Here is a 16,048-nt window from a genome sequence, read left to right as displayed (position 1 = left end):
GGAGCTAGCTCTGCCTCTGCTGAAGCTCTGGAGCTCTGAAGCTCTAGCCGCGTTGGTTTCCGTCCTGCTTGCGACAGCGCCAATCTGCTTGGCAGTCGAGGCTGGCGCTGTCTCCGAGTCGGGGATTGGTCGATAAAGCTTCTAGATTCCATTGGCGGAAAAAAGAATGCGTAAGGCGATACCACTGGTGGAAAAAGACGCGATGGTTTTCGACCAATGAGGTTGAATTTGAATGTTGAAAATCCTCTCTTTTGGCCGGTACAGACAGTTGGCGGCACAATTGCGGAGCGAAGATGGACGACGACATCGAGGCGCTCATGCCCCGCACCAAGTGCGTCCGCCACCGCGGTTGATACGCTGCAATGAGGACGGATGAAATGCTGATTGTGCCGCGTATTGTATGTGTAGGGCGGCCAACGACCGCGCGCCCGTGGACCTGGACAAGCTGAAGCAATACATGGCCACCAAGAATAATGCGCACAGCGTCGGAGCGTACGAACCAGAAGATGAGAAGGGCCAATATGCCGTCCATAAATTATTTTATTAAGTCATATTGTTTATTTATTATTGCCACTAGACGGTCGGGTGTGGTGGTGCGCGGCGACGTGCGCAAGGACGCGGAGGGCTTCGAGGACATCGACGATTTCTGGGTGGACGGCGACTCGATGCAGGACGACTCGGTGGACGACGACGACTGTGCGTAGCATTCATTGGCTGCACTTCTATATGAGATTAGTGCATTTGGGCTGACGCTAGCTGTGTTTTTGTGCTGGTTGACAGCGTTGACGGGCTCAGATAAGGAGTCTGCGGACACGTCGGGGGACGTGTCGGAGCCCAGCGAGCACGAGGTGGAGCTACCGGAAATTGACAGCCCGCGGTCGAGTGATCGCGAGAGTATGGACATTGAACGCAGCTCCATTCCGTCGCGCACGCAGAGAAGCAGTGTCAGAGTGGAGCCGGAGCAAGAGGAGAAGGACGACGCGGGACCGCCTCCCCCCGCGTCACCCGTTAGGAGCGACGTGTCATTTGATTTCGGTGGCTCGCCCCATGGCTCTGTGGATATGAACGCAGACTTGGATGCGAATGCGAACGTCACGGTTCGTGGTCGACGCGGTAAAAAGTCGATTGAGAAGGAGAAGGCTGGTGAGGAGAAGTCGAAGGCAAAGGCAAAGACGAAGGCTCGTCGGAGAGAATCATTTGGTGGAGTGCGTGGCTTCAACGCAGATACGGCGAGCCCGTTCTCTTTGAACGACGGACCGATGACTCCACTGTCAAATGGTGCGTGCTGGTATGTCGAATAGTGGTTGCATCCCTTATCTGACATTTTCCTGTGATTGTTTCCACCGTAGCAAGCGACCGCTCGTTGAAGTCTATCCCTTCGTTCTCAGACAAGAATTCGCTCTCGCCCAACATCAGCAAGGAACTTTTCAGCAAAAATGAGGACGCTAGCGACGTTAGCGCGGAGAAACCAAAGAAGAAGCAGACCAAGGGTAAGAAGGCGAAAAAGTCGGCAAGTGGAAAACAGTCGACCGAAGGCCGTAAGAAACCTCGGATCCGACCGACAGGCAAGTATGGCTACCGTACGAATCCCGGAACAGACACCTCGATGCAGTCCGTGCAGACGGACGACGATAACGACGAGTCGTTCGAAGCGCAAAATGATTCTGGCGGTGAGACTGGCGATGACAGCTTCTACAATGAACCAGACGCGCCGACAGGCCCAGTTCGCGACAGATTGCCCGATGCCTCGAAGATTTTGGACGACGACGAAAATGACGAGGCGTGGGATGGTAGTGGCTTACGTCGGTCCAAGCGGAAGCGGTTCAAACCGCTGGCCTGGTTCAAGAGTGAGCACATGGTGTACGAACGTACCTTCGTCGGTGTGGGCACTGTAATGCCAACGGTTGTCGGAGTGGAGCGTCTTGGTCAGGACTCCCCAACGTCAAAGCGAACCAAGGCCAAACCTCCCTCAAAGCGGACAAACAACAGCAGAGCTTTGGCTTTGAAGGAGTTGCCGAAGGACCTGCAGAAGCGCATTATCGATGGCGAGTGGGCGACGCTCTACGACAGCCAAGCCGGCTGCATGAACGATCTGAACGTCATTTGCCGCTCGAGCGAGATTCGTCTGCGCAAGCTCCCCACCGAAGAGCGAGGAGGGGCAGTGGTGCACGCGTACGCGGGGCAGAGTTTCAACCTATTTAGCCCGTCCCCATTTGCTCGGTGGATTTCAGGACGTGTGGTCTTGCCTCCCGGTGCGTGGAAGGAACCCGAGGGCGTCGGCCAAGCGGTGCAGTTGTTCTACGTGACGGGGTGTCAGCCGAAGTCCTTGGAGCTGGCGCTGTCGCCCGAGACGGACGATGATTTCTTCAAGAGCAAACACACGATGCACTTTGTGCTCAGCCCGGGTGACGAATTCTACGTGCCCTCTGGAAATGTGTACTTTGTCAAAAATCACTCCTCCACGGCGGACTGCGACCTGCGATTCACTATTCTGAAGCCTGAGGCGCCCCAAATGGCCTCCGACGACTACGACTCGGACGCTGAAAAGGAAAAAGAGGAGGAAGAGGCGGCCACAAAGTCGAAATCGGACGCAGCGGAGGCAAGCGGCAGCCCGCTCAAGCGGAAGCGAGAGGAAGATGCGAATGCAGATGTGGATTCCGACTCGGTCTAGGCAGGGAGTGAGTGTACTGTAGAGCAACGCTAGTCGCCCCTATTTCGTAATTTCGTTTCGTGTGCAAGCGCATCCGGTCTCTGATATTCCACAGCACATGGACGTTGCGGTGGAGCAGCCCATTGCTGTCACATTGCTGTCAATGGAGTGGGACCAAAGGAGCCGGAAGACTGTGACTCGCGCCGATACATACGTACGTGTCCGCACGGACGACCACCGCTCTGTGGTCGCGGGCGACTATTATATGAATGAGCAGGTTGCAGAGACCGCTACAGCAGCGAGCCTATCCTCGGGCGCCAGTACATGTAACGCGTTGACTCCTCTTTCGAGGTGTCCGCGAGCGCTGACCGCAAACACGCTTGAAGGCAAAGATGTGGCTTGTCCCCATTTGCGTGGCACGTCGTCAACTCGAGCGGTGTACGCATGGACGCTGGCCTGCTAAAAAAGCAGATGACGTAGGTAAGTCCGCCCAGCTGGGCTCTCCTAAGAATACGCGGTTCGGTGTCGAGCTACGGCAGTCCAAAGCGGTAGCCGCAGCCTTGGCGTCTGGCAGCACAGTGGAAGGGGTTGCCAGTGGTCAACGGCGCGATCGAGAGGACCAGCAGGAGACGGCTGCCTGCTCTATACGGCCATTGCATTATCGCCGCTGCGGTGCCGACGCCTTCCGATTGCTTTAAGTGCCAAAGTACATATTTATCCTAGCGGCACCGATCGGCTCTGATAGACGCTATGGATCCCGCGGCGTCGTCGTCCAAGTGCGTCTGCAGCTCACTCGATGGTCGGTCTCAATGCAGGCTCACCTACTGACGGATCGTGTTGTCACAGGATGGACGAGGTCATCAAAGAAGGCAGTGTAGCTGTCCGAGGACACTTTATGGTACGTCGAGCATGGCAACGCTATTCAACGTCCTGTGGTCTCACTGGTTGTTGCTGCGCATCGCAGTGGCGCGACCGCTACATTATTATCAGGCCGGGCGAGATGGTTATCGGTCGTCGACGAGACGGCTCCATTAAGGCCAAGGTTTGTGGCTAGCTCACCTGTTGACATGCATTGTAGCGATGTACTCATGGCTCAACTGCTTTGTAGATCGATTTGTACGATTCAAACGTCAAACTCACATTCCTTGGGGGGCAGTCACTGCTTACACTTTCCATGCATGGGAGGGATACCGTGCTGGACTTCCGCTCTACCACCACGCGTGACGAATGGATCAGTGCTATCGTAAGCGCTCAGGAACGCGCTGGTTCGGACTGCGACGATAATGGAACAGAGCTGGAAACAGAAGACAGCGATGGACGTAAACGACAAAGCACCTCGACAAGTTTGGGGACGGATCACACGGACTCGATTGGCGATGACGGCGAAGGCTATAACGACGCCCTGCTAGCACTGCAGAGCGTGCGCGATTCCGTCATGCAGTGTCATCTCTCAATGGGGGGATCAGAGATCGACACTTTCATTCCGCGTGGAAGTTCCACCCCAACCTTCACGAAAGTTGCGCCATCACTGAGACGAGTGCAGAGTGCAAAACGCAGTGAGGAGGAGCTGCGACAGAAGCGGCTTCGGTCTCTGTTAACGCTGATCGAAAGCAACCCACAAGGCGGACGCGTTGTGCTCTTGCATCTCGGGGTAGTGGCGTCTGCTGGAATCACCGTCAGTGACATGCTCCTGGCTCTTGGGGAGAAACAAAGGAATAACCCGCGCCGTGGATCGTTCACGCCACGCACCTTGAGTGCCCAGAAGCACAACGTTGCGGCTTTCGTTCGGGATATTCTGTTTCATCCCATCTACTCGAAGCGCGAAGAAGTAAACACCGAGGTCGTCCAGGGTCTGATCGACTTGTTCTTCTCACATTGTCGTCTTCGACGCTTCAGTGACGACTCGGAACTGCAACAGGTTCAACCAGTGCGTTCCACATCAGCGAACAATTCGTCGGCTAAGAGTGAAAATGACGCTGCCCCAGCGACTCCCGTTACTCCAACCAACGCTCCGCCACAAACGCCAACGTCTCGAGTGCCGCAAAGAAGAAAGCGACGCAACCATTCGTTCCCGAACTTGGGCGGGATCACTCAACTCGCCAAGAGCAAGGGGTTGCTACAATCCTCAGCCGATGACTCCTATAACATCAGCAGATTCGAGGAAGGCAGCCAACGGCTTCGCGAAAACATGGCTGTGTTATTTGGTCCGCAGCAACCTCCAGACAGCAACAGAGGTGCCAAAGACAGATCTGTGCCTCTAGTGAACACGTTCACCTCGAACTCGTCAGAAGAACTCGACTTCGAATGCGAAGATGTCCCGCTGCCCGTTCCGCTACGGAATATGTTGTGGGAGATGACCTGTTCGGAGATGGCCGAGCAGCTCACGATCTTCCACCATTCACAGCTCTCAAGCGTGTATCCGTGGGAGTTCTTGCACAACCCCAAGATCGCAGCCAAGGAGCTGACGGACCATTTCAACGGCTTGGTAGCGTACTTTGTCTGGTCGGTGCTGGTCGAGGATTCCCCCAAGGAGCGAGCTGAAGTGATCGAGAACATCATCTCCATCGCCATGTCCGCGAGTGCACCACCTCTCAACAATTTCCACCTGGTCATGGCTTGCGTTGGCTGCCTAGGTGATATCCCGCTGATGGCAACTCGGATGCCGATTACCTGGAAGAGGGTTCGAGCCAAGTACAAGACGCGCCTCACTGAACTCCGACGACTGTGCGACCACACCGGCGGGTTTGAAAACCTACGACGAAAGCAAACCGCCGAAAGCGAACGACCAGCGAGTTCCGGCGAGCCCGCAGCTTCAGTCATCCCGTTCATTGGTGTGATCGGTGTCATGCTCGAACGATTGCGGTCGGCGAGTTACTTCACCGCCAAGAAGATGCTGGACCTGGAGAAACTTGAACGACAGTATTTGGTGCTAAGTGTGCTTGAGAACGCGCTGCTCAAGCCTGCACCACGACCGACCCGTGCTCCTCGGCGCGGGAAGTTGGCTCCGACCGAGTCAGCGGCCAGCATGACCACGCGCTTGCAGGAGTTCTTCAAGTCTCTCAAGATGGACTTCGCCACCTCTCGATTTCACCAATTGCGGTCGCAGCAGATTCTAGCGAACGAGTCGACTACGACCAGCTCCGCCCCGCCTACTTTCGTGCTTGCAGCAACGGTAAGTGGTGGAGCTACGCTCAGTGGAGGGAGATTCGATGCCTCGCCCGCTTCGGTCGGCACCAACGACGACTCCGGTCTGTCGTTTGTGTCCTTCCGAGATATCTGCGTGCTGCTGGTGTCGGTGCCGGAAATGCGTGAGCGGATGCAAATGACTCTCGAGGCGCTGTTTGTGGACGGGCGACAGCCTGCGACGCAGTTCCTGCGCAAGTTTTGGCTCGACTTTAAGCAGAACGTGTGGGTGTCGGGCGTAGGCCCCACGCTGCAGAGCGTGCGAGGCTGCGTGTCGACTCTGTACCAGGAGATCATGAAGCACAAGATCGTCGAGCTCATGCAGATCAGCGGCCTCGACGAGAACTCGACCGAGCTGCACGACATGGTGTACGCCAAGATCGCGGTGCTCACCGTGCAGCCTATTTATCTGAAGATCGTGTCCAAGGTCAAGCGCAACAACGTCAAGGAGGATGCCCACGCCTCGGCGCGACTGCTGCAGAACACACCCAAGGTTGTGGTCGACACCAACATGCCAATGGTGCCCTGGAGCAGTTGCAGCGCCAGCTCGCCGGTCGAGTTGCTGGACCTCGTGTGTCAGTTGGTTGCCTTGCCTCGCTCCAGTAGCTCGAGCTCCGCCGTCGCCATAGCGACCGACCACCAGCTCGCAGCCGTGGAGCTGCTGGGCGCGCTGAAGCACCAGGCGCGGCACACGTTCCTGGCCACCAACCCGGTGAGCAGCCTGTACCTGATGAAGCACATCCTGGACCCCAAGTACTTGCCGCGCGAGCGCCGCCAAGCGCTCGAGGTGTTCGTCGCCGCCGTGACGTGGCTGCGCAAGGACAAGGACCGGCGAGGCGCCTCCGGGGGGGCTCCATGAATCTTCCGGCGAATCGCTGGCGACAAGGCCAGAGCGCGCGTCACAGGAGCGACAGCCACTTTTCCGGGTGGTGTCATCCCCATTCGACCGCGCTTGCGTCCTGCTTCCTTCCTCTGTAAGGCGTCTTCGAGATGGTCAGAATATATGAGGGCCCGCCTTGACAGAATGGCTAACACGCTCGCACCGTACAGAGCAGAGAATGGATCACACCTTCTACGAGCCCTGGGCTCTTCGGTGAACCCAAAAGTCGCGAGCTCGGGCTCCTGGGCTCGAGTTCAATAGGTTAAGTGAAAGGAGCCCTCCAGAACTGTGAGCCCTCGTTAAGGGCTCCCCCTCACCTGTGTTAAATATCTCGCTGATGATTGGCCGTCATTGAAGTATCTCCAGGTTCTAACCTGAAAAGGCATAGGAAAGAGGGCTTCTCCTTGAGGGGAAGAAAGGACTATCGGCGACGCTGGGGTGGCCTCGGAGCGGCTGTACACATATGAGCGGCGCGAGATCTTCTAGTGTGGCGATCTTTGAGCTCGATCTTCTAGCGTGGCGCATCGATCACGCGAAGTTGCTCGCCTTAAGTCTAGGTAAAATTGGCCAATCAGATATTACTATGAAGAGCCCGTCATAGGTTTGAAGCTAAATTTGGGGAGCCCTGGAGGGGAGCCAATGGGGAGCCCGAACCAGGGCTCCTTGATCTCGTACTTACCATGAGGGAGCCTATTTTGTGCGACTTTTGGCTCTCGTTTTAGGGGGAGCCCACTTTTGAAGTAGACGGGCTCGGGCTCGTAGAAGGTGTGGAATGGATAACCCCCTGTACAATAGCAAACGTAAATAAGTACTTAAGTGCTCAACCAGGAAGGCACTTTTGGTGTAGGAAAGTGAAGTGAAGGTTGCAGTAACGTTACAGTGTTTTATCAACGCCCCTTCGCATGTGCCGCGGGAAGTGAAGAGTGGCATTTGTGTGCGGCCGTACACCAAGTATCACCCGCGGGCTCGTCGCGTTGTCGATGCGGCTTTCTCGGCGCGGAACGAGCGCGCACTCGTCGGCAGCAAAGCCCGGCCCCGCCGCCCTCTGCATTGCCATTCACGCCCCCAGTCGAGAGCTGAGAGTTGAGTTCCCTCCCTGGCGGGCGGGCAAATCACTGCGGCGGCCGCAGCAGTAGCGTACAGCACACCACTCTACCTACCTCCAAGGGGATCGAGCAAGCCCTCGTCTGATACGCAGTCTCCGCAGCCACTTCAGGGTATCCACGGTGCGGAGCCCATCTGCGAGGGTAGTACGAGCCTCCCTACCGTCCACCTCACCCCCTTCAAGCGAGGGATATCCTACCAGGTCTGCGGGATGCACGCGTGGGCGCTGGCGCTCGCCGCGCTGACGCTGCTGGACGCGGCGCGGGCCGCCAACTCCACGACCTCCAGCGCGACACTCAACACGTTGACCACGAGCTGCAATGGCGGCTGCAGCAGCAACGGAGCCTGCGTGGTGGTGGGCCAGTCGTCCGCCAACGCCATCGACTGCGTCAACGACACGAGCTGCGTCACGCTGTCGTCGGGCCAGTCGGCGCTGTGTCTCGACGCCTTCTCCTCCACCGCCACCGAGTGGGTCTTCCAGCCGGCCGAGAGCAACGACACGGCAGGCGCCGGCCCCTTCGAGCGCGTCGGACTGCTGCAGCTGGACGACCATGTCACGGACCTGACGTTCACGAAGGCGGAGCAAGGCGAGGAGCCGCTATCCGGCTCGCTCGAGCTGTCGTCCATGAACATCCAGCCGGACGCGACGCTGGATAAAGTCACCTTCAGGAACCTCAGCTTGACCGGACTGGACAGCGCGCTACCCCTGAACAGCGTCAGAAGAATGTACGTTGTGTGCTGTATTGCTGGAATTATGCTGTGGATATCGGGCTGACTAGGACTTCATACTCGTATTGTTGTTCAGATACTTCAACAACTGCTCACTGAGTGAGATCCCCACGGCCGCTTTAGCTGGAGACTCCGTCACCGTCATGTACGCCGGCTTCCTCCATTTTCGCGACTTGGCGCGTGAGGAGTTCACTTTTGTCTAATCGTAATTGTCAATTGTATATGCAGTGATCTATCCGGTAACGCCATCGCCGAAGTGGACACGGACTTCCAGGAAGAGTCCTTCACCAACCTCACCCTGCTGTACGTGAGCCCGTACGCCCATTTTGCCGTGTTGAAGCGTGGTGCTTACGATTTGAGCATTACTCGTTGCACAGTGATTTATCATCGAACGCCTTGACTGGCTTCAGCCTCGTCGCGAACAACTTCCCGGCCATCACAACTTTGTGCGTATTGCTTATATTGGTATTAGCTTGTGCTTACGGAGCATCCGCCTAACGTTCAGCTGGTATCTCTCCTCTGTGCTCGTAGATATCTCCATGACAACTCCTTGAAAACAATTCCCAGTGTGGTCTTCAATCTTTCGAAGCTGCAGTTCTTGTCGCTAGTCGACAACCCAATCAACGCTTCAGGTTTGACAGTAGCTCAGCTCACGTTCCTGGCGAATCTGGAGTTATTTACAATCGATGGAACCACCAACACAAGCGCTTGTCCGACCACTGCCGTCCAGACCAAGCTCAATGATTCCTTCACGTTCTGCGTGGGGAACAACAGCGACGTCGGTTCTTCAAATTCCACGGTTACCGAGCAGCCAGCTACGACGATGCCCGCAACAACTGAGGGAGACTTGTCGTCGTCTTCATCCCACAGGACGTGGATCATTGTCGGTGCATGTTTGGGGGCTGTTGTGTTGCTGGCGATCGTGGGATTGATTTGGTGGTGCTGCCGTCGACGACGAAACGAGCAGCCCAAGCTTATGAACAGCACCACACCGTCAATCGCAGTCGGCATGGGCGATCTGTCCGACCACCCATACATGGAGCTAGGTGTTCCCCGGTCGAACGCCTCAAGCCAGACGACCTCGGACTTCGAACTACTCGCGTCTGTGGCGGACGGCTACATTGGCTTGACCCGGTTGTCTTATGACGACGTGTTCTTGCACAAAATGCTGCGCGTGAGCAGCCGTTCCGAGCTGTGGCTCGGAGAGTACAAGCATGAGGCTGTGCTCGTCAAGAAGATCAAGAGCAACACGGCGTCGAAGGCGTTGATGCGGGACTTCGTGACTGAGATTGAACTCATGTTTGAGCTGAAACACCCGCGAATTGCAGCATTCCGTGGCGCTATGTGGGATGCTGACGGAACAGAGCTCTGCGCCGTGGTCGAGTACGTTGAAAAGGGCGCATTGCGTGACTGCACGGTCAACAACGCAGTCGAGTTGTCGGTACCAAAGCAGCACGCTATCGCCCGGCAGATCTCTGAAGCGATTGCTTTCCTGCACAAGCAAAACATTGTGCACGGTCGGTTGAATGCTTTCAACATCCTTTTGGACAAGGATTACTCCGCCAAGCTCAGTCTGTTCAGCATCTTCCACTACGTCAAGCTCTCGCCGCTGGACAACGAATGCAAGGTCTTCGTGGCTCCTGAGGTTCTACGCGGTGAGCAGCCAACGGAGCGATCCGACGTCTACGCATTCGGCGTGGTCCTCGTGGAGATCGACACGGGCGAAACCCCGGTCATGAATGCGCGGAAACTTTCAATGGAGCGTTCCGGCCGTGAAGACGTTCTCTCTCCGACTGCAAAGAAGACTGGGTTCCGCTTGAGCTACCTCTGCTCCGGCGTGATGAAGGAGACCATCTCGGCTTGTCTTGAAAAGGACCCCGCTCGTCGGCCGTCCATGGCTGACGTGGCGCTAGCATTCAAGAATGGTGCGATGAAGCTTTGAGGGGGTCTCACCCGGCAGCCAAAGCAAGCTGACTCCTATATTTTATTCTCCTGGCTTGGACTTACGCCAACCTTACGAAGATATCGACAGATGCTACTGCCTGATGCAGAAAGCACGGGAAAATGTAAGCTCTCACTTATGTAAATGAAGGACTTGTAGCCGGACAAGAAGCAATATACAAACTCCTATGTTCAAATGTACGTTTGAAGCAGTACATGTAGCTGCTCACTACATCTACTGTACCGAGTCAGAAACAACCTCAACTTGGAGGTCTCCATTGATTAGTCAGCGATATAATATGAGAGCAGAAGGAGTGCAATGCAGCGTCAACTGCGCTCACGTGGCACCGTTGATCGATCTCTCGTCAATAACTTAACCGCCGCCTGCTTACAGCGCCCTGCTCTGCTTGAGCAGCGGCTCGAGGTCGCCCGCCTTGTGCAGCTTGCGCACGTCCGAGATGCCGCCGATTGACTTGCCGCCCACGAACACATTGGGCACCGTGCTCTGGGCCGTGAGGTCCTCGAGCGCGTCCTGCTGCTCGCTGCCGCCCTCGACCTCGTCCAGCTCCACGACGTCGAACTTGGCGCCCAGCTCCGTCAGCTGCGCCTTGGTCTTGGTGCAGAACCGGCAGTAGGTCTGATCAACATGCACTGTACCACCATCCTGCAGCAATGGTGATTCACCATTGGTGAAGGGTGTAGGGCCATTCACTTGTGTCGAGCATTCGCAAGACAGTTTGACGACAGAGCAAATCCAGGGATTGGATTGGCTAATACGTGCTGCTGCTACAGTATTGTACTGAGGTGAAGACGACAGCGACTGCGTGCTGGTAAGTTGGTCTTAGTCTCTCTTGCTCCGTTTCCGGTGTCTAAATTCTAAAGTACGAGCGTTTGCGTTGTCGGCGTGCTCTGCCTCTGTGACGGGGCACACAGCACTTCTTAACAGAGGAAGCAGGAGTATACAAACTCCAAGTGAACAGCCGTTCACGTGTCCCTGGTCTGACTTGACTTGAAAAGCGGTAGATCTAAGACTGAATGTATTTATAGGTTGGTACAGATTTGGCCTGCATACAAATCCTAAGTTCCCTATAGTTTGTGTCATACAAAATGTATCTGTAAGCTCTGAGGCCACTTGGGTCACTATCCAGGGGAGTGACCGATGTAGCAATCCCGGACTAGTGACAGGGTCACTATTCCATGTAACCCCGTTACATCCTCCCCCACTTAGATTCGATCTTATCGACTAATCAGAGCGAGGTTACGCCGGCGACTCACATTTCACTCGCAAAGTCGAAATCCATCGACAACGGCGCGAACTCTGGCGCCTCGGCTCCCGGGCCTCACAGAGCAACTGGCGCATCGCCGAGCAAGCCGCAGGGTCTCCACGTCGACCGGAAGCATGCCTCCAAAGCGCAGTGCGCACAGTGCGAAAGCACCTCCGAAACCGCGGGCCGTAGGGCCGAAGACCAGGGCGTCCAAGGCCAAGGACGAGTCGTCCGCGCTGATGGAGGCCACGAAGGCGGCCGAGGAGGTGGTGCGCTCTCGTAGCAGCACGCCGGAGAGTGGCCGTCAGGCCGGGGCTCGTAGCAAGTCTCCTGACGCCGCGCAAGGCAAGGAGGAGAGTCCTCGGGGCCATAAAAGCCCGGCTCGCGACTGGGAAGCCGCCGTCTTTGACTGCACGATGGTCCAGTACTCCGGTGAGAGTTCACCCGACGACGAGAACGTCTCGGAGGGCAGCACGCACGCTGCCGAAGGCACGCAGCTGGCGGCAGGCGACATGACCAACGCCTCGGCCGACGCAAAGGCCTCGTCAGAGAAGGAGGCGGAGGACGCCGAGTCCGGCTCAGGCGACAGCAAGCAGTCGCACGACGAAGTCGCCATGGCCGACGCTGGGGTCGTGGCCGAGAAGTCGCCGAGCGACGCGGGTTCCAAGCCCAAGGAGGTGCTGGCATCCAAGCATCTGACGCTGGCACAAGGTCGTGAGCGTGCCTAAGCGTCGAAAGCGGCTGCCGCTGCGAAGGCCGCCGAGGCCAAGGCGAAGAAGCGTTCAGCTTCCAGGTCGCCTCGCGGCTCCAGCTCCAAGCTGTTCATCGACTCGGAGTCTGAGGATGAGGAGGGTGCCGTCCACGATCCCAAGGAGCTCTCCAACAACCTCGACGAGCAGCAGCAGCAATACCACGCTGCTAGCTTGGGTGCGTATGCCAGGCAGCCGACTGCCACGACTGCCATCGAGTCTTCTTCAGGCGGGGATACCACATACCCGCACGGCTACTTCCCGCCCGAGCCTGGCACTGGTGCGCCAGCGCTGTTGGAGAAGCTTTCGGCTCCTCGTGGCCTTATCGGCGGGTACACCTCGAGGGGTTCCTATGAGCGTGCTCTTGTTGAGAAAGAGCCACTCTTTCTTGGCGACGTTGAAGTCGCCCGGTGTGTGCTACTAGCACCACACAAGCTCACACTGAAGGAGTTCACCACGCTTCGCAAGAAGCCGGAGGACAAGGGTGGACTCCATCCTGTGTGGGGTTTCCACTGGGTCAAGCCGAATGACAACATGATCCGGAGCGAGGTGGAAGACCTCTTCTGGCGCTACGTCCAGCGCAAAGGGTATTCCGACCAAGAGTTCAAAGAACTCCGTGAGGATCGCACTCTGTCCGCAATCCTGGACGTGCGCGAGCTCCGCATCGAGTTCGCTCAACTCGTGAGCAAGCGCAAGCTCCACTCGAAGCAGGACGAGCTGAAGCAAGAGGCGAGAGCCAAAGCTCGTGAAGAGCGTGGGCGTGGTGCGACTACGTCTGCTACCGTGCCCCGGGTACCGGCCAAGAAGCCAAGGACTACTTACGAAGCTGCCGCTGCTTCTCGTCCCATATCGCAACAGCCTTCGGGCAGTCTGCCTGGAGCTGCTCAACGGGCTCCCACGAGTTATCCGACTCAGGGTAACCCCTCCAGCTGGCGCTTGCCATGGAGCCGCCGCTCCCGGACGACTCGTTCCACGTGGTAGTGGATCTGCCCATTACGATCAAGGAGGGCCGGCGGTGGCCTCGCACGGCCATGGCTACGAGCCTGAGGCGACGCAGCCGTATGCTGGGGCCCCGAGTCAGGTGGTGGCCCTGCAGCAAGAGGAGATTCGTCTTCTCCGGGACCGTGTGTACGTCCTCGAGATCGCGCTTGGCGTCGGCCTTGGTGGCGAGGCTGCCGCTCGTGCTGGTCAGCCTGGTGCCGTGGAGCGGCTCCGTGAGGATGTTGCCTCGCTCTATCAAGAAACTCGCAGTCTCCATGACCGTGTGGATCGTCGAGCCGACCTGTCGGCTAACGACTCGCTGCGAAACCAGCTCGCTGGCCTTCGGGCCGAGCTTCATGGCCACGCGCCGTATCCGGAGCAGCAGCAGCCCCACTCGTATCAGGCCCAGTTTGGCCAGGGCTCGTACGGGGCCCCTGCGTATGCTGCTCCGATGTACGCCGCGCCGTCTTACGACCAGCGCGCGTATCAGGCGCCTTACCTCGACTCGACGCCGCGCTTCGAGGAGCTGCGCTCTTCTCCACCGGGCCACCCACCGCTTCCTGCGGGGCAGCCAGAGCCAGAGGGTCATAGTACCTCTTAAGACGACCCACGTAAAACGTCGGGTGAGTCGTCATCGACTTGGTCAAGTCTATGGTGTACGCCGCGCCATGCCGGCTGAGGACCGTGAAGGGTCCAATGAAGCGGCGCTTCAGCTTGTTGCTCTCGACCGAGCTAACAGTGTTTAGCGGTAGATTTCTAGTATCTAGGAGAACTAAATCCCCAACCTTAAACACGTTCATGTTTCCTCTTCCATTTCGGTCAGAGTACTCCTTCTGTTTATCTTGGGCTTGCGCCATGGTGTCTCGCACCCAGCTGATTATGTTCAGCCTGTCTTCGGCAAACGAGGACAGTTGCTTCCGCAAGGTGGCTGGACTCACGTCCGAGACTTGGGAGGAAAAGGTTTTCCGAGCCTCTCCCCCACTTAGGACCGAAGCCCCGGTACTGCCTCGTAATGTGAGCGGCACCTGAGGGTGGCGCAACCCGTTCAGGTAAAAGGGCATAAAGCCCGTCGATGCATGTACCGCTTTGTTGAGTGCGAACTCAACGATGGGCAAGCGATCAGCCCAAGCGCGGGGCATCTCCGCGCAGATACTGCGAAGCGTGTCTTCGAGCACGCGATTGACGAGCTCCGTCTGGCCATCCGTCTGCGAGTGGTCCGCCGTCGACATCGACAGTCGTGTGCCGAGAAGGCGAAACAGCGTCTGCCAGAACGTAGCGGTGAACCGCGGGTCTCGATCAGAGACAATGGTCTCGGGCAGACCGTGGTGTCGGAAGACACAGTCCATGAACAGGCGAGCGACCTCGTCGCCAGTGACGGTGTCACGAACTGGGTCAAAGTGGACCATCTTGCTCAGACGGCACACGAAGGCAACAACACCAGTGTTGCCACGGTCATCGGCCGGAAGTCCGAAGACAAAGTCGAGACTCATCGACTTCCAGCAGTCCACTGGGACCGGCAGGCTCTGCAATGGTGCCGAGGCGTGACCGGCAGGCTTCACGCGCTGGCACGTCTCGCACGTTCGGACGTAGGTGGCGACCCACTTGTACATGTGACGCCACCAAAACATCTGCGAGACAGACGCGTACGTCTTCTCACGGCCGAGATGGCCACTGGATGGAGCGTCGTGCGCCTCCATCAGGATGTCGTACTTGAGATCCTCGTCGTTGGGCACGACAATACGGGGAGGATCCTCGGGATCGACTCGATAGTGGAGCAAACCGTCAGCCCACTCATAGCGGAGCAGCCTTGCACGTTGTCGGGGCGTGAGCCACTCGGCCTTGGCTTCCGAGCCAGAGGCCAAGAACCGCACAAGAGGTCCGAGACTGGCATCGTCTCGGTACCCCAGCCTGATGCGATCATACAGATCCGTCGTGACCCGACTAATATGAGCAAGCTCGTAGTCGGGTCGGCGCGACAGCGCGTCGGCAAGCACGTTCAACTTGCCCGGCTTGTACTCGACACGGAAGTTGTATTCCGCGAAGAATGACAGCCAACGCGCCATCCGCTGTGAGAGATGCGGCGTGTTGACGGCAGTCCGCAAGGACGCGTGGTCTGTATAAACGACAAAGGGCGTCGAGCCCAGGAGGTGCACTCGGAACTTGACAAGAGCGTACTTCATGGCAAGTAGCTCCTTGTCGTGGGCTGGATAGTTCCGTTCGGCTGCCTTGAGCTGCCTGGACTGGAACGAGATGACCCGTTCGCGGCCTTCATCGTCGGCCTGCAATAGCGCACAGCCAATTGCGTAGTCAGACGCATCACAGACTACGCTGAAAGGCTTCGTCTCGTCCGGCAATGCCAGGACTGGCGCGCGCTGTAAGCTCGCTTTGATGTCGTTAAAAGCATCTTGATGGCGACGCTCCCAGCGCCAGTCGACATCCTTCTTCAGGAGATCCGACAAGGGCAGTGCCAGCTCGGCGTAGCCTGCACTATACTTGTGCAGGTAGTTGGTGAGGCCCAACCACTGTCGTAGGTCCTTCTGCGACCGAGGTGGCGGCCAAGCCGCGA

At 57.5% G+C, this 16,048-nt stretch overlaps 5 protein-coding genes across 5 annotated transcripts; 4 read left to right on the top strand and 1 right to left on the bottom strand.

Moving 5' to 3' along the window:
* Positions 1-293: 293 nt before the first annotated feature.
* PHYSODRAFT_470887 (hypothetical protein) lies at positions 294-2,671 on the top strand (the record flags this gene model as incomplete). The annotated part of the gene is made up of 6 exons (XM_009517643.1): positions 294-331; positions 409-492; positions 578-696; positions 781-1,091; positions 1,179-1,278; positions 1,350-2,671. The coding sequence occupies 6 exons, from the start codon at positions 294-296 to the stop codon at positions 2,669-2,671; spliced, it is 1,974 nt and encodes a 657-aa protein (XP_009515938.1).
* Positions 2,672-3,497: 826 nt separating this feature from the next.
* PHYSODRAFT_309443 (hypothetical protein) lies at positions 3,498-6,692 on the top strand (the record flags this gene model as incomplete). The annotated part of the gene is made up of 3 exons (XM_009517642.1): positions 3,498-3,548; positions 3,615-3,692; positions 3,759-6,692. 3 exons carry the CDS (start codon positions 3,498-3,500, stop codon positions 6,690-6,692), a joined length of 3,063 nt encoding a protein of 1,020 aa, XP_009515937.1.
* A 1,336-nt stretch (positions 6,693-8,028) lies between these two features.
* PHYSODRAFT_552372 (hypothetical protein) lies at positions 8,029-10,488 on the top strand (the record flags this gene model as incomplete). Its single annotated transcript, XM_009517641.1, has 4 exons — positions 8,029-8,552; positions 8,775-8,849; positions 8,924-8,992; positions 9,078-10,488. The coding sequence occupies 4 exons, from the start codon at positions 8,029-8,031 to the stop codon at positions 10,486-10,488; spliced, it is 2,079 nt and encodes a 692-aa protein (XP_009515936.1).
* Positions 10,489-10,875: 387 nt separating this feature from the next.
* Positions 10,876-11,847, bottom strand: PHYSODRAFT_322299 (hypothetical protein; the record flags this gene model as incomplete). The annotated part of the gene is made up of 2 exons (XM_009517640.1): positions 10,876-11,138; positions 11,805-11,847. The coding sequence occupies 2 exons, from the start codon at positions 11,845-11,847 to the stop codon at positions 10,876-10,878; spliced, it is 306 nt and encodes a 101-aa protein (XP_009515935.1).
* Positions 11,848-11,886: 39 nt separating this feature from the next.
* PHYSODRAFT_322298 (hypothetical protein) lies at positions 11,887-14,083 on the top strand (the record flags this gene model as incomplete). Its single annotated transcript, XM_009517639.1, has 3 exons — positions 11,887-12,463; positions 12,491-13,417; positions 13,506-14,083. 3 exons carry the CDS (start codon positions 11,887-11,889, stop codon positions 14,081-14,083), a joined length of 2,082 nt encoding a protein of 693 aa, XP_009515934.1.
* Between the last annotated feature and the right edge of the window lie 1,965 nt (positions 14,084-16,048).

Source organism: Phytophthora sojae (assembly GCF_000149755.1).
Source record: "Phytophthora sojae unplaced genomic scaffold PHYSOscaffold_1, whole genome shotgun sequence".
NCBI lineage: Eukaryota > Oomycota > Peronosporomycetes > Peronosporales > Peronosporaceae > Phytophthora > Phytophthora sojae.
The sequence above is the reverse complement of the archived record's forward strand: the minus strand, read 5'-3'. Positions and strand labels throughout refer to the sequence as shown.